General features: G+C 44.3%; 1 protein-coding gene across 1 annotated transcript in view; it reads left to right on the top strand.

Annotated features, from left to right (window-relative positions):
- Positions 1-17,793, top strand: part of acer2 (alkaline ceramidase 2) — a 71,412-nt gene that overhangs the window by 45,478 nt on the left and 8,141 nt on the right. The window contains exon 4 of the mRNA XM_078215365.1: positions 532-669. Coding sequence (XP_078071491.1) covers positions 532-669 — 138 coding nt within the window. The remainder of the gene's footprint in view (positions 1-531; positions 670-17,793) is intronic.

Below are 17,793 nucleotides of genomic sequence, written 5' to 3' on the forward strand. Positions count from 1 at the left end.
GAATGTGTCCGTTTCGCCAGTACCTCTGCTTATTCTCGGAACTGAGCAAAAGGCAAGTGCTAGAGTGAACACTTGATTTAGTTTTGATATTTCTAGAACTATGTTTACTTTCAGTTTTTAACCATGTTTGGGAATGGGACTCTTTAAATTTATATAAGTACTTATATTGTATGTATATTTGCACACATTACTTACATACATGTGTTTGTGTGTGTTTGGATAACTTTATTTTCACTCCTAATAAGCTGTCTGCAAATTTACTTCTGAGGCTTCTGTTTGACATCTGTGGACTAATAACATCTGAATAATGGTGAGGGCTACAGAGCATAAAGTATATAAGGGATATAAAGCAGCCTTATGGCACATATTTGTGGTCAGACAGTGAAAACTTAATAATAAAACTAGTCATTCATCAAGAATCTAACGACAAAGATTAAACAGGGTATTGGGGCAGAGGGAAAACTCTGTGCATAGGTTGAGTTGCTCTCATTTGGAGAAGAGCCTGTTTATAATATCCGATTCTTGTCCTAGGGGCCGGTTTAAGGCTGCAGTTGGTATTCTATCCGGCATTACCACATGTCTTGCATTTGTGAAACCAGCAATCAATAACATCTCATTGATGACATTGGGTGTTCCCTGTACAGCTCTGCTTATTGCTGAATTAAAAAGGTAAGTCATTACAACCAAATATAACTGCTCCTCTAAGCAGTAAGTGATACCTTTTACTTAAATTGGTTGATTGTATTCATACATTTATCAGTTCTTATATGCAGCTTCCTTTTTTTTTACACCAGTAACATCAATTCCATAATCATATATGTGGGGCCTTGTTGGCAGCAAACAGGTGTTGGACTGTTTCTGGGTCTTGAACCTTCCCCTGAGGTGAAATGGTCACCCTCTTGGGATTTTCACGGAGGTACCCCCTTAATTGGCACGGAGGGAGGTGAAGGGTCTTCCAAGTTGAGAGAAGCAGTATAGGGTAAGTAACTGAGTGGGTGCTTCAAGATGAAGATCCCCTCTCACCAAGATTTTAAAATAAAAAGCATATCCAGCAGTCAAGGCACCACATTGGAAGGGTGGAGAGGGGATTCCCTCTACAGGGTGGTCCTTGGCTGGCGTGCCACAGAGTGCCTGCATCTCAGCAGTTAAATTCCCCCTAGTCACATTAGGAAACTGGAGGCTGACTGGAAAATCTCACTCGGCCTCTTCTAAGTGAGGTTAACAAGCTTCTTAATGAGCCTAATTAAACCACCTTGGCAAAAATGGCCAGTGCCAGCAACAGACAGAAACGACCAGTGGCAGTATTTTCATTCCTGTCCACCACCATTCCGACCTGGGCTGAGCTTAAAACTTCAGCCCCTGGCCTCAAGCACAAATGAGGCAAAGAGGATTCTTCATCTCCCTGTTGATTGATGCACTAAAACCATACCTACCCGGCCGTTATGAATCCTTGACTATTAAACCTGTGATTGTACAATATCACAACACCCAAATTTTCAATGAAATTCAGTGAAACTTGTGGATCAAGAACGACTTGAGGATACATGTTGCGAATTTCCTTGGTTGGTCATCTGCCATAGCTTTGGCAGAAAGCTTGGGTGGAATTTTGTGTGTCCTGCCAGTGGGTTTGAAGGGGGGGTGTGGTCGGCCGCTGCCACTTAACCTCCCATGTTATAGTCAGCGGGGAAGGTGTCAGGCAGCCTGCCTGCCCTTGGGCCTGTTGAGATCCTGCAGTGGCCAACTAATTCCCAGTTAATTGCCTCACCCTGCTCCTGTCACTATTTTACCTGTGACAGTGTAAGGCCCACACCAAGCAGGTAGCCCAGCAGCTTTAGCTGCGCGGGCTGGTATCGGGGGGTTGGGGGGGGTGGGGGGGGGGGGGGGGGGTGAAAGAACAACAGCCAATTTGCTGGGAGGGAATTCCAGGATTTTGTCTCTACAAGGACTGTGCAGTGGTCACTCCTATCGATATTGTCATGATGCATCCACGGCAGGTAGGTTATGTTTTTTCCACTTGTTGTCTCACCACCTCCCATTGTCCCAGTCTAGCAGCCAGTTTGCTCTGGTCAGTGGTGGTACTACTGAGCCACTCTTGGTGATGGATATTGAAGTCTCCCCAATTCTGCGTCCTTGCCTCAGTGCTTCCCCCAAGTAGTGTTCAACATGGAGGACTCATCAGCTGAGGGGGGATGGAGCGTGATAATCAACAGGAGGTTTCCTTGCCCATTTTTCACCTGGTGTCATGGGGTCAGACAAGGCCAGTGTTTGTCACCCATCCCTAGTTGCCCTTGAATTGAGTGGTTTGCTAGGCCATTTCAAGAGGGCATTTAAGAGTCAATCACATTACTGTGGGTCTTGAGTCACATGTCGGCCAGACCAGGTAAGGAACCCCTTTATTGAGTTTAAATTTCATCAGTTACCATGATAGGATTCGAACCTGGGTCCCAGAGCATTAACCTGGCTCTCTGGATTACTGGTCCAGCGACAATACCACTGTGCCACCACCTCCCCCATGCTATTTTTGTAGGTGGAGTTAGTGGGAACTGTCTCCAACCTGGCAGCTCTGTGATCAGCTGATGAATAGCCTTAAACAGATAGGTAGCAAGGCAATGGGAGAGGATAGACTTCAACCCCCTCAAAAATATATTCGTGTATAAGTTGACGGCCTACCTTTTGGCTAAAATAAAATTTAAAAAATTTAAAAAATAATCATATCAAATCAAAAATTTGGTCTCAGATACTCAACTTTTTTATAGGTATATTTATATAATGCATTTAACATAATGAAATACATTTCATAGGTGCATTATTAAAAAATGAAGTTAAACTACATCAGGAGATATTATGTCAGACAACCAAAAACTTGATTAAAGAGTGTTATGATGTATGCTACAGACTTCGCCAGGAACACAAAGGATATTTATTAACAAGGAAAAACTGTAACAGCCCACCCGCTGCCCCAGTACCGACATGTCTTCCATATGTCTTCACACTTTCTTTTGCCAAAGAGGACTCCACCCCCTGGGGTATTACCCACTCTCAGTCCCAATTGATCCATCAAGCCAGGTGACCTTCTTCTGCTTAAGGGGACAATCACCACAAAGAGGAAGGTTTTACGGAGTGTTTGAAAGGAGGAAAGTGACCGAGAAATGTGGCGATGTGCAGAGAGGGAATTCCAGAGCTTGGGGCCGAGGCAACTGATGGCCAGTGGCCACCAACAGTGGGGAAATTATAATTGAGAATGAACAAAAACCCAGAAGTAGGGGAACACAAACACCTCGGAGGGTTTTGGTGAGGAGAAGGATACAGAGATAGGAAAGGGCAGGCCATGGAGGAATAATTCGGAAACCAAGCTGAAAATTTAAATTCAGTGCAGCATTCCTTCAGCATTATATTGCGGTGCCAACCTTGATTTTTGTACTTAAGTCTTGGAGTGGGCCTTGAACCTAGAAACTTTTGACTCGGAGATGAGATCTAGCAGAATGGCATGCCAGGATGGGCAGAATGGCCTTTTCTTACCTCACTAAATAGTCACAAAGTTAAATTATTTTCTCAGTTGTGTTATCTAGCAAACAATGAGAAATAGGTTCTGCACAGCTGGATAGGTCGTCAACTCACAGTGATCGCGAGCAGGATTGAGAAAAGGCTGGGAACAGGAAAACTAGCCAACTGAGTATATGGGAAATGTAGTAATGTGTGCCTATAGGCTGGAGAAGTGTCAGGTAAATATGCTGTAGTACAATAGATACTTTTGTTGGACAGATATCTGTGGGGTGTGATGTGTAACTGACCTGAATTATACCATTGGATACTCCTTGCACACACACAGGGAAGGCGGAACTGTGCGCAGTATGGCAGTGGGATTAGACTTGATTAGTGAATTGGCAGCCTGTTTTACATGCTGCAATGTTTTCTTTTTCATTTGAACCAACTGGACTGCCAAATCACCATTGTTACCAATCAAGACCAACTTCATCTCAACCCGCCTCTGTAACTATTAACATCCCCAGGTTTCAGCTGCCTGGTCATGTCATCTTTAACATGATGAAAATGCATCAGTCACTGACTGGACAACACCAAAATTTAGTTGGACTTAATATTCCACCTGGTACAAAGTGGGCGGCAGCTTTGAGACTATCTGCTAAAGCAAGCGCAATTATCTCTTGGCTTCGGCCCATTTGGAAGACAGATCAGCGACTGACCCAGTCTCCAGCAAGCCCTCTCCCTCACCCCCGAGTTCAGGAGGCTGGCACAGATGTTTAATACTCTGTCATCAGGCAGCACAGATGTGTATAAAATCACTTTTGTGGCACATAATTGCCTTCCATATGTTAGCCAATATTAATGCGGCTCTCAGTAATCTGCAATGAACCATGCTATCATTATTACAGGAAGAATCTACAAATTAAATTTCTAGCATGGCTTTTAGCATTGAGTGAACCTGTGGTGGGATAGAAATCATAGAAACCCTACAGTGCAGAAAGAGGCCATTCGGACCATCGAGTCTGCACCGAACACAATCCCACCCAGGCCCTACCCCCACATATTTTACCCGCTAATCCCTCTAACCTACACATCCCAGGACTCTAAGGGGCAATTTTTTTAACCTGGCCTATCAACCTAACCCGCACATCTTTGGACTGTGGGAGGAAACCGGAGCACCCGGAGGAAACCCACGCAGACACGAGGAGAATGTGCAAACTCCACACAGACAGTGACCCGAGCCGGGAATCGAACCCAGGTCCCTGGAGCTGTGAAGCAGCAGTGCTAACCACTGTGCTACCGTGCCGCCCCGGATCTATGACTACATTTTGGCCTTGGATTATAAATGCGTTTTGAAGCTTAAATGTGGAGCTTCACTATAGTCTTTCCTCCAGCCTCCATCAATTCTTTTCCAGTTTTGGATATTCCCATACTGTTCTCAATCTGAATAGGGAGGAGGGAAACTTGTTTCTGGATCTCGTCCCAACGACTACTTCTAATTCAATTACCAGGAGGAACATGAAAGATTTTGGGTGAGATTTTTCCCAGAAATCGGGAAAGACCGACAGTGGACGGGAAAAGAGGCATTGAAGTCGCTGATACCAACGGCAGCTTTTTCTCTGTCGTATAGTGCAGGACTTGGGGAGAAAAAGCATAAAGTTGGGGAGGGGTGGGGGGGGGGGGATCCCATGGTGTATCGCTGACGGAACGGCTTCTGATTTGCCAGCCCCTGCCAGCAAATTGGTAACTCGAGAATCGAGGCACCTTATTAAAGGCCATCCCAGCACAAAGAATTTCAGCCTGGAACCTGCCGGCACTCCCCTGGCACTACAAGGGCTGTGCCAGGGCATAACTTTCTTTCCCTGAGTGATGCACTCACCTGAGCTCCCCTGGGCGGTCTACTCGCCAGGTGTACGCTGTGGGAGACTGGTCGTGTTCTGCCGTCGCACTGATATGAATGGATTTCTTGAAGGGAGGAGGGGGATGATTCAGGCATAAGGGCATGATAATGATATGTTATCCAGTGCAGTGGGAGATGGCTAAGTGCATTTGCATTTGAGATCTGTGTGTCCCAGCCTATGCTGGAAAGTATTGCTGTATGCTACCAGCAATAAGACCCATCTTTGCTCTCTGGCTCAAGCTATTGACAGAACTGGCTTATTCTCCCAGAAAAGCCCCAAAAATGGGTTATGATCTAATATGATTGTGAAATGCCATCACAGCATAAATGACTGAGGTTTTGATAGATCCCTACAGTGCAGAAGGAGACCATTCGGCCCATCAAGCCTACACTGACAACAATTCCAACCAGGCCCTACCCCAGCAACCCCGTGCATTCACCCCACTAAACCAAGGAGCAATTTAGCATGGCCAACCCACCTAACCTGCTCATCTTTGGACTGTGGGGGGAAACGGGAGCACCCGGAGGAAACTTGTGCAGACATGGGGAAAACGTACAAACCCCAGGGCAGACAGTGACCCGAGGCTGGAATTGAACCGAGCTCCCTGGCGCTGTGAGGCAGCAGTGCTAACCACTGTGCCACCATGTGGCCCCTTCTTTGTCGATTTGTGAGTATCTTTTCTCAGCGTCTAACAAAGTCCTTGAAGAAAATGCAGTTGGCCTCTCCATCACATCTGCATCCTGTGTGATAGGACTGCTCCAACTCCGTGACGAGGTGTCACAAGTGACGAATAGTGGCTTCAACAACAAAAACAGAAAATGCTGGAAAATCTCAGCATGTCTGACAGCGTCTGTGAAGAGAGAATAGAGCCAACGTTTCATGTCTGGATCCTTCAATAGTAATTGACAATTCCTAGGAAGGACTTCAGTTCCATCACATTCGTAGGTGCCGGCACTCCCGTAATAGCTTTCGCCTTGTCTTCGAGGGGATGCAACCCCTTTGCACCCACTTCAAAACCAAGGTACATAAACTCACCAGCTTGAAAGTACATTTCTCACGTTTCAAATGTATGTCAGCCTATTTCGGACGTCTTCCAGGTTTGCACCAAGTCCTTCAGGAGACGCACCTGTAATCAAGACATCGTTCAAGTATACCACCACTTTGGGGATTCCCTGTACCAGGCTCTCCATAGTGCACTGAAAAATGGCACAGGCTGACAAGACACTAGGTGGCAATCAGGTGTACTGATACAATAAATACCCACAAGGAGTTGTAACTAACTTTCTGGAGTCCTCTTCCAGTTTCAGCTGTTAATCAGCATGACTGAAGTTTAGCTTAATATATTTGAGGCCCCCTGCTAATTTAACATTGAGGTCCTCTATGCATGTAATGGGGTAACAATCCAGCTAATCTCCCCTGTTTATCGTTAGTTTGTAGTCCCCGCAACCGTCACGATATGGTCTGATTTCAGGAGGGGACCAATAGTCGTAGTCCATTCAGAAAACTGCACAGGTTTGATGATGCTCAGGTCTTCCAACCTTTATAGTTCTACCTCTACTGTTCTTGTGTAATGCATGTGGCACTGGGTGAGCTCAGAAAAACTCAGTGTAGCCTCAGGGTTTAGGTAAATTTTTGCTTTAACCCTCTCTATCTGACCAAGTTCTCTCTGGAATACCTCCTGATATTTACATCGGAGCTCTTTGAATTCCCCTATCCTGGACATTAAATATTTCCGGCCAGTGGTTCAGTTTTATTTGTTTTAACCAGTCCCATCCCAGGAGACTGGGCTTCTGTTCATCAGTCACCATGATTGGTAGTTGAGCTGACTGGTTCCTATCAGGTACAGGCACAGAGATTGTCCCCACTATTTTAAGTGTCTCTCCAGTGTCCGTCACTAAAGTGGCCTCAGAATGGCTAAGACTTAAGGGCTGCAGTCCCTTCTGTAGATGTTTGAATGTTTTTTCACCTATGATAGTGGCAGCAACGTCAGTGTCAACCTCCATTTTCATTAATTATTAAAACAATCGTTCGGGGAGGTGTCTTGCGAAGTTGGACCTTATTAAATGTATAAGCCTCAAATCCCGCCATTGGTTCCTCCACCAGCCTATTTATAAGAGTTGTAGTGTTCACTGTGGCGTGCTTCACTCTATACCTAGCTTGCAGGTGACCCTTCTTTTTGCATCTGAAGCAGATAGAATTCTGCACTAGCCCATCTTTTGGGTGTGGTATTCCCCACTCCGAAAACATGCCTCAGACCCTGGTGCTGAACAACTTACCTCAGGCCCCGCTGTGCCCTCACTTGGCTGTTCCTAGTAGCAGCTGATACCCGCCACAATTGGTTCACCTCATTCTCTGCACCTTGTAGCTCACACACGCCTTGCTCAGCGCACTCAGTCGCTTGGGCTTTCTCTGCTGCTTTTTCTAGCGAAATCTCGGTTTCAGCAAGCAGCTTCTTTCGGATGGTGAGGTTGTTGATCCCACAAACCAAACGGTCCCTCGACATGTCTCCCAATGAATGTTTGAACTCACCGTGCTCAGCCAGCTGTCGAAGTCTCTCCTGGATCCCTAACAGCAGAATGAAATTTGTACCTTTGCATGATAACGTAGAAGGTTTTTGTGGATGGAACGTCAGATGATGTCGAACTCCTCACCAGATTGTAAGCGTGTGGGCTGCAAACTGTGAGCAGTATCACCTTCTGCTTTTCTTTGGTTGTTGTTTTGTTTACTGCAGATGAAAATGCAGTCTCTCAGTGTACTGCCCCAACTCTCGACTCTCGAAGGACTCTATTTTCTCCAATACTGGCACCTTTAAAACAAAGTCTGTACCTTTTCTCCTTTGAATTTCGAGCAATCATTCTCCTCCCCATCTAGCTCTGCACTCATTGCCAGTGTACTAGCTTGAGGCATGTCAATGTGGCCAGTAACAAACCAAAAGATTTATTGACTGGGAAGAACTACTTACAACAGCACAACTATACAGATCTACTCCTGACAATGCCCTGACTCCAATTGAAGCCTTCCAACAGGAACATGCGCCGTCGCTCCCAAGTTTGCACATTCGCACTCCATTGGTTCTGACCTGGTCACGTGGCTGATGAAGGATTGTTCATTAAAGGAGCCACGCTACCACACCTCTAATGTTATTGTAATTTTAGTTACACAAAAAATAAATTTTATTCTGATTGTGTAAAAGTGCAGGCCATTTTATATCTTCATCTATATTTATTTCCATTTACTATTGCACAAGGTCAAAATACCCACAATATTTATCCTGTCCTTGCATAGCAAAATCTGTTTATTTTCTAGAGCACCATAATATTTCAGGGTTAACATGTTCATCCAATTTGTTGGCTTTTCACACAATGTACCAAAATTATGCAGTGTGTACATTTCTTCATGAAGGTTGGTGAATTGGCATAAAGATATTCCTATCCGTGCAGCGTGGAGGAGAGAAAAGTATTTTCTGCATATCAATATCGTATGGGCAGTTGATGCCACTTTAATCTGCAAACTGCAAAATGAGGCCCTTTGCCAGAGCTTTATGAGACACGTTTCCTCACAGACATTCAAAATACAACCTTGTGATTCAAAGCACTGCATATAAAAAAGCGATTTCACCACTTCATTTCTCTTGGCACACCGTGTACAAAACAAATATTCCTGGAGGAAGAAGGTTGAACTCACAGCATTTGCCTCTTTTCCCAGAATCTGCTTATCTGCTTCTCTTGTCAGGACCATGTGGGTGTGGTACGTTATTATTTTAGACCACCCTGCTACTGAAAACAGACAGACTGTGGAAACAACTTTGAAATACGTCGTGTCTGATTTTTTTAAATTTAGAAAAAATGGTGTGGGTCGTATTAGGGGTCGTTGGCGGAGGGGGTGCCTGGGGGAGGCGGTTGGAAATTTAACTGCCAAGATCAGGTGGGTTGGGATCAAGTAGGAAGTAAAATATGAAAAATCTTTAATGAGAAACACAGCCAGGCTTTAACATGCTAATGAACAGGGGCCTGTTTGGCTGCATGCAGAGGTACCTGCTCACCGAAGTCATTATGATCATTAGGATAGGCTGGCTGCTAATTAACACAGCTGTTAAAATCATCAACACATGGTCACGAGGGGATCTTCAATTGAATTAAACAGGCAGTTCCAGGATGTCAAGGCTTGGGAAAATACAGTGATAAGAGAGCAAGCTTTAGGTCACCTCGTATGGATCGCTCAACTCCAGACTGTCCAAACTCAATAAAGGCGCAGTCCTTACAGCTACTTTGTCAGCTTGCTCTGGCAAACGTTCCACAGAAACTTCCTGTCAGCATGGAGATTTTGGAAAAGATTAGAGGCTTTCAAACAGATTGCAGCAGAATGGGAGGCACATGGATATTTTATACAACATTGGATGAGGAAGATAATCAGCAGCCATTGCAGTAACAACCCTTTTTGATAGATTTAGCAGGTGCTCAGAAGGAAGGCTCACAGGACAGAGGTCAGAACAGCAGAGAGGAGAGCCAGGCCACCAGAGGCAGCACCCATGTGAAAGGGCCAGCCAACAGAAGCTCAGCTTCCTTAAGCTATGTGAAGTGCAGCATTTCTGCAGGCTCAGACTGACGTGGCAGAATGCTTGCAAACCCCTGCGGTGTCCTTCGACAACAGCTGCTCCCTGCTGAACTGAGTGGCCATGTATTACCTGCTGCTATCAAAGTCACTACCTCCATCAATTTCTTTGTCTCAGGTCCCTTCCAGTGTGCCAACAGAGATATCTCAATGGTCTCTTATCTGCACATGAAGGTATAAGGCTGATGGATTGTATGTCAAGATGTCGACTTTTATCAACTTTCCCTCACTATAGCCAGCATGAGCGAGCAGTCAGATTCATGGCTCTGGCTGCCTTTCCAGAGCTCGAGGGCGCCATTGATTACACACTCCTGTCAATCGAGCATCACCGCATCAACCAGGATGGTTGATTTATCAGCCACAATGGATTTTATTCCATCAGTGGGCAATTATTGTATAACCACAAGGAACGATTCATTGAAGTGTGTGCCAGGTTCTCTGAGAGCTCTTCGTCATGTCTTAATACTGCGGCAGTCCAATCTTCCAACATCATTGCATTCCAGGACGCAAACGAATGGGTTGATTCATAGATCGCAAGGGATAACCCCTTCAAACTTTGCTCACCTGTGAGGAACTGCACCAATAGGACGATAGCATTGCAACAAGAGGCATGTGACAGACAATGTGTCATCGAGCAAACCATTGGAATGTTGGAAATGTGCTTCTGATATCTCAATAGTTTTGGAATTTCTCATCAGTCTCCGGAATTACAATGGTGCACTGTGTCCTTCGTAACACTTCACAGCAGAGAAGAATTCATGTTGAAGGGGAGGAAAGCACTCTTAAGACATCTTCTGATGAGGAAAGGTTTGAAGAAGAGAAGCAGGTATGACATAAAGATGACTCACTCATTGTCAAACCAACTATTTTGCCACCTGGGAAGACCTCGTAAATCGAAGGTTCGCTTCATTACTCTGAAGAAGTAAAAACCATCACCATCCGCCCTACCCCCCCCCCCCCCCTCCCCCCATCCAGTACCAGTCCTATTCCCCCTCCATCGTCAGCATCACTCCTTCTCTATTCATCCCTTCACTGCACATCTGCCCAGTGGAACCCGCCATGTCACATTTGTTTCACTGACATTTATCATTAAATAAGTGAATGGGCAAGTTGGCATGCAGGAGGCAAAAATGGGCAAGACTTGGAAGTGGTGCCAATCAATAATCTTTTGTGGCATTAATTGAAAGAAGCTTATATGCATACACTTGATAAATTACAATTTCTTCAACTCACTCTCCCTGATGATTCTCCAGATTTAAAGAAGAAACTGCTTCTCTCAGAGGGTCGTGACTCTGTGGAATTCACTACTCCAGAGTGTGGTGGATGCTGGGACATTGAGTAAATTTGAAGAAATAGACTGATTGTTCATTAGTAATGGGTTAACAGGTTTCAGAGAATGGGCAGGAAAATGGATTTGAGGCCGAGATGAGATTAGCCATGATAGTATTGAATGGCGGAGCAGGCTCGAGGGGCTGAATTACCAACTCCTCCTAGTCCTTATGCTCATACATGGTGGCTTCAGCAGAGATTGAGGCAGGCTGCTCAGAGGCCTGCCTCTGAGCTATGAATGGTGGGAATGATGTGGCACTGGCCCAGGACAGGGGTGACAGCGAAATGGAAATTTCACTCAGAGAGCTCCCACTTCTCACCTGATGCCTCCCACTGAGCAACCACTGATCTATGAATCAACCCATTCGCTCATGCTGGCTATAGTGAGGGAAAGTTGATAAAAGTCGACATCCTGACATACAACCCATTCGTTTGCGTCCTGGAATGCAATGATGTTGGAAGATTGCATTTTTCACACCCACTAGGTTTTTGAGTCTCTGGGGTCCTACTAAAGACAGTTCTACCTACACTTGTGCAGGCGCCAACTTGGCCATCGGGAGACGCGGCAGTATGATGGGTACTGGCTGAGGTGGGGCAACAGGTGAGAAGTGGGAGCTCTCTGAGTGAAATTTCCATTTCGCTGTCATCCCTGTCCTGGGCCAGTGCCACATCATTCCCACCACTTTGCTACAGACCAGCTCGGTCAGATGGTGTATAGTAAGGCCACTGCTAATGGATATGTCATTTTGTTTAAAGCGGAAGACATGTTGGCATCCAAAGTCTGCATGGCTGTGATCAGGGTCCACATGAACTCATTTGACAACTGGACTTGAAGCTCTTGCAATTCCCTGTGCCATCAATCCACTGCTGTTCGGGTTGGATCCATCTTTGTGTTGTAGAGTGTGTGCATGGCATGTTTGTCAGTACCTCGCAAAGTTGCTGATAGAATCATAGAAACCCTACAGTGCAGAAAGAGGCCATTGGGCCCATCGAGTCTGCACCGACCACAATCCCACCCAGGCCCTACCCCCACATATGTACCCGCTAATCCCTCTAACCTACGCATCTCAGGACACTAAGGGGCAATTTTAGCATGGCCAATCGACCTAACCCACACATCTTTGGACTGTGGGAGGAAATCAGAGCACCCGGAGGAAACCCACGCAGACACGAGGAGAATGTGCAAACTCCACGCAGACAGTGACCCAAGCCGGGAATCGAACCCGGGTCCCTGGAGCTGTGAAGCAGCAGTGCTAACCACTGTGCTACTGTGCCGCCCTGTGCCTCACTGTCCTTTTTTATGATGTCCTCTGTCCAACTGAGTGTAGCCTGGAGAGGATTGTGCCACCACCTCCAGTTTCCACGGCCCAGACTCTCTTCACCTGTCCCTGCCACACGTGAGTACTCCTGCACTCTTGTAAATTATGAATCAGTAGATGAAAACCCAACTTGCTGTACGTGAACCTGCCAAAGTGTACATATCTGCACGGCCCTTTGCTTGGTGCCCCTTTAAAGGAATGAAATCCTCTGAGGAATGGTCCTTGTACATCTCCAGTGACACTTACTGTGAAGCCCTTAAAAGACAGGGAACAGATTATGAATTAGTCATGGCAAGGTCACAATCTTGACAATCATTGCACTCAGATACTCATGGTGCAGTCTGGATGAAAAGTCAGCATAAGTGTATCAGGAATATTTTTAACTCTGTCACCAGCTATTGCAAGTTTCCTGTCTCTTCAACCCCGATTGAGAGTAGTCCAACTGTGCCACTTGTGGCCATGGTGTCCTCCTCTGCATCCGTGAGCCAAACTATTTGTGGTGGTTCATTTTCTTTCCTCTTTTTCTGCCTTGCATCTTGCCTTGTCTTCTCCAAGAGGTGAAAAAAACAGACCCATGAGTGAAGGCGAGGTACTGAATAGAGTACATTTGGTGAGTGTGACTATTGTTTGGATGCATCACATGGCATAAGGATTGGGATGAGTGGCAGCAGTGGAGGTGAGGCAGTGCATGGAAAGTGAAGGTTGGCTGGTGCTGAATCTTAAGTAGGTGTGAGGAGTGATGTGTTTGATTGTGCTCGGCAGGGCAGGTAGTGGGGTGGGCTTGATCACCACAGGTTGTGGGTGAATCAGTTGAACTACTCAGTTTTCCTGACTTGTCGTTAAACCGCTTCCTGCGTTGTCTCTGAGACTGAGGCACAACGTTTCTGTTCGCCTCCTCAATCACCATCCAACCACACCTTTGTGGGGCAACAGAACTGATCCTCCCATTTCCAGGGTGAGAGTTGTCCCTCCCGCCTGCTACATAGAAGTGAAAGCTGGAAGGAAAATCTAGTGATTGAATCAAGTCAAAATCGGAGAATTTGACCTGTGAATTTTACTTCAAGGTTTTGCGAACACCTCCCCCACCATTCCCCCCTTGATTTTAGGGCTGACCATTCAATTAATATTGGAGTCTTCTGAAATATGGGGCCTAATTTTAAATTCTGTGCAAGCGGGCAGTTTTGAATGAGTTAAAATTTTGCCTGTGTCTGTTTATCCAGTTATTATTTGAATTCCCATAAAGATTTAAAACTTACTTTAACCGGATAATTCTCTTTCCCTCACCACCTCCAGACAGTAAATATATTGAGCAGATAAATATCTTGGCTTTCCTTGGAGGTAGTTGATACCAAATTAGCAGAGTAGTAAACACAACCTGTGGCAAACCTTAAAAACCCAAAACAGCAATGAGCCACATAATTCTATATATAGCAATATGAAAATGGCCTTCACTTGCATGTTATTACTTCCATGAATACTACCTAATGCCAACTGACAGCTGGGTTGCCCTTAATTGTGTAATGTCTAAGTATGCAGAAGTATCTGAAGAACAATGTACATATACACAACACATACCTCTACAAAGAACTGTATGAAGAAAATCCAATAGAATTCAATTCTAGCAGACACATACACTTTGTAATTACTTAGAAATGTATCAAAAAACCCTGATGTTGAGTAAACTTTACATGAATATGTTTATGTATTTTGGTTTTCGCCAATTGCAGACTATATTTAAAAAGAAGGAACTTGAATTTGTATAGTGGCTCTCACAGCATCAAGAGACTGGGAATCTTGTACAAATTTACTTTTTATTTTTGACACATATAATTTTTCTTGTTACTCCACATCTAGATTGCGGCGTGTTACCACTGCTTAATTAGTCTTGCTTAAAATGCCGCACTTAAAAATACTGAGCAGATGACATATCAACATCGTGCAGTCATTTCCTCCACTTTTGTTAGGGAAGCAGTTGCAAGCTGCCGAGGCACGATTGGGTTGAGCTTTTGACAAGGTGGAAGAAGTCAGAGTCATTTTCGGCAAACGGAGACTTTCCAGAGTTGTCGCTTTGCAGGTTGTGCTGCAGCACATGCGCCTACCACACGCAGGTGTCATTTGAGCATCGCCAATTTCTACCCCACTGCCACATGGAATCACAGGGCGGGAAGTTGGTTATCCTGAAGTGTTGCACAATTCATAGGAGACAAATATTGAGAAGCATTGATGGAGGAACTCCATATCTCAGGAGTGGATGATGGATCATATGGGAATATCTTTGGCTTGATGCCATTATTTAACGAGGTGCCTTGTGATGTTTTCCAATGTTAAGTGCAGTATATAAGTACAACTTGCTGAAAATTAAAATATTGTTTTAGTTCAGTTGTGATCTTGAGCCTGCCGTATTCCAATATGGTTCCCAAAAATATAATCCTAGATTACCTTTAACGAGTTGTTGTATTTTCACAAATGACTTTAGAGCTTCAGGATTAAATGTTTCTTACATAAAGCCTTAAGTAAAGGGGGAAGCCTTGTTTATCAGTAGCTCTCCCACTCTATTCCTCACTATGGCATATTTATAGCTAATTCATCACACTTAGTTGACCCTGCCATTAATTAAAGTAGCTTTCTGTCAAAGCGAGAAACAAATGTGTAATCCCTTCTAATATCTCTAATCTCACACACTGCTTCCCAACTGTGCAGGGCAGTCTTCACAGGATTTAATTCAGATGTTGGTGAGAATAGGAGAGGGAGTTGCGGCCAGATTTATCATGTTTGAGGCTGCGTATTGTACCTTTATCCTCAACCAGTCAGTTTTGTAATTTTTGTAAAGTTTTGTCGGAGTTTTAGCCGGCACCAAATTACCTCTTCAAGAGGAAACAGCAGGAATGGAAAGGTCACTTCCCTCAGCCACAATAATAAGGCTCAGGATGTCCTGCACAGAATCAGCTTAGTATCTTATCGGATGTTAGACATAGAAATTAACCTTAATGTCTAAAAGACAATGGATAAGTCTATGATGATTGGACTACAATTGATGCAACTGGTGTTCAATGATAAAAATAGCTGCATTTCTAACTCCAGTTCTGCATGGGCAGGAATGTGATTTGCAAAGGGAAAGGGAGAAATTGGACTAGCTTGTTTTAGAGTTTTTATAGGCAGCCTGTGGGAGTAACCAAGCTAGAGGAGAAATCTATAGGGAATAGAGTTTCAAGCCATGTTTGAAACTGTATGGCGTCCAATGGGGAACTGCTGCTGTTTTAAAAGAAAACAAAAATGAAAATATGCTACACATATGCAGCTGTTATTCATTACCTTTGCTTTTGAGTATTGTACGTTATTCCCACAATTTTTAAACTCACACTAAACTTAGCCAGTCATCATTTATCAGCCAAAGTAAGTAGGCACAAAACAAGTAAACCAAAGAATCATTGAATGGACAGTAATGACCGTAATGGGTTTTCTCATTCCACTGATCATACTTGTGTTGTTCAGGCATAGTTGGGTTGACTCCTGAGGTCAATGTGGAAGGTGATGTACTAGTTAATTGTAGATGTTGGTGGTCTATTAATACAGCCGCACTGCAGACAGGGAGGCGTGGGATACGTCCCCTCTAGAAGATGAGGAGATGTTGGAGCAAAGCAAAGAGTGGGGATAAATTGGTCTTTTTTGGTTGCCAAGCTGCAACTAGTGGTATGCTAAAGGTTCGGTTCTCAGGCCCCAACTATTTACAATCTATATTAATGACATGGATGCAGGGATAGAATGTACTATAGCAAACTTTGCACTAAAATAGCTGGGAAAGCAAGTTGCAATGAGGAAATTAGAAATTTACAAATGGATATGGATAGGTTAGTGGACCAAATATGGCAGGTGGAATTTAATATAGATGATTGTGAGTTACCCATTTTGGTCTGAGGAAGAAAAAGGCGACTTATTAACGAAATGGAGAGAAACTTCAAAATGCTTTTGATGCAGAGGGATCTGGGTTTCCCCATGCACGAATCACAAAGTTAGAATGCAGGTGCAGAAGGTAATAAGGAAGGCAAATGGAATTTTGGCATTCATTACTAATGGAATAGAGGATAAAGGTAGAGAGGGCGGTTGCAACTGTATAGGGCATCTGGAGTACTACACACAGTTCTGACCCTCTTACCCGAGGAAGGATGTAAATGCATTAGAGGTGGTTCAGACAAGATTTACCAGATTCATTCCAGGGATGGAGGTCCTGTCGTATGTTGAGATTGAGCCTAAACTCGCTGGAGTTTAGAAGAATGAGAGGAGATCTAATTGAGGCATATAAGATGCCAAAGGAGATGGATATGGTAGACAAAGAGCGAGTTTACCTTTGTTGAACATTCTAAAATGAATGGCCATAGTTTTAGGCTAATGGGGGGCAGATTTAAAACAGAAATGAGGAAGAAATACTTCACTCACAGGGTCATGAATCTGTGGAATTCGCTACCCCAGAGTGCAATGGATCCTGGAACACGAAGCAAATTTAAGGAGGAGATGGATAGGTTTTTAATTAGTAACAGGATAAAGGGTTATGGGCAGCGGGCAGAAAGGTGGAGATGAGGCCATGATCATATTGTATTGTGGAACAGACTCGAGGGGCTGAATTGCCTACCTTTGCTCCTGTTCTTATATGAAGGACTGTGGTGACTTTGAAAGCCACTGACAATGCATGCTCCAGCAGGCAGTGGCTTCTGTTGGCTGAAGATTTCACTGACACATTGGACATTTGATGGGACTGCCATGACTTTTCATTAAAATAGTGTTGGGATCCTAATTTCATCACAGGATCCACCATATGCATAAATAAGGTACTTCCTTTTGTGCTTTGTTGACACTGTCAGACATTCAAATTAATTTACAGCTGTGGCTTATTTTATTGAATGTCATCCTAAAACCTTAATTCAGCTTCCCAGATTTAAATGAAGTTGCAAACTATCGTCGTTGTGGTCATGTAAATGCCACTTGTAACACTCTACAATTTTGAGCGCCCAGATATGTTTTATTACAAACAAAATTTAACCCTAAAGGATAGGAAAAGAAGTATAATTTGCAATTTTCAGAATATCATTGGAAATGATTGGAGCATGTGTCCCATTTGTGGAACTCATGAACTCAGTGCAGGGAATGCTGTGGAG

The sequence above is a fragment of the Mustelus asterias genome, chromosome 6 (assembly GCF_964213995.1).
Source record: "Mustelus asterias chromosome 6, sMusAst1.hap1.1, whole genome shotgun sequence".
Lineage (NCBI taxonomy): Eukaryota > Metazoa > Chordata > Chondrichthyes > Carcharhiniformes > Triakidae > Mustelus > Mustelus asterias.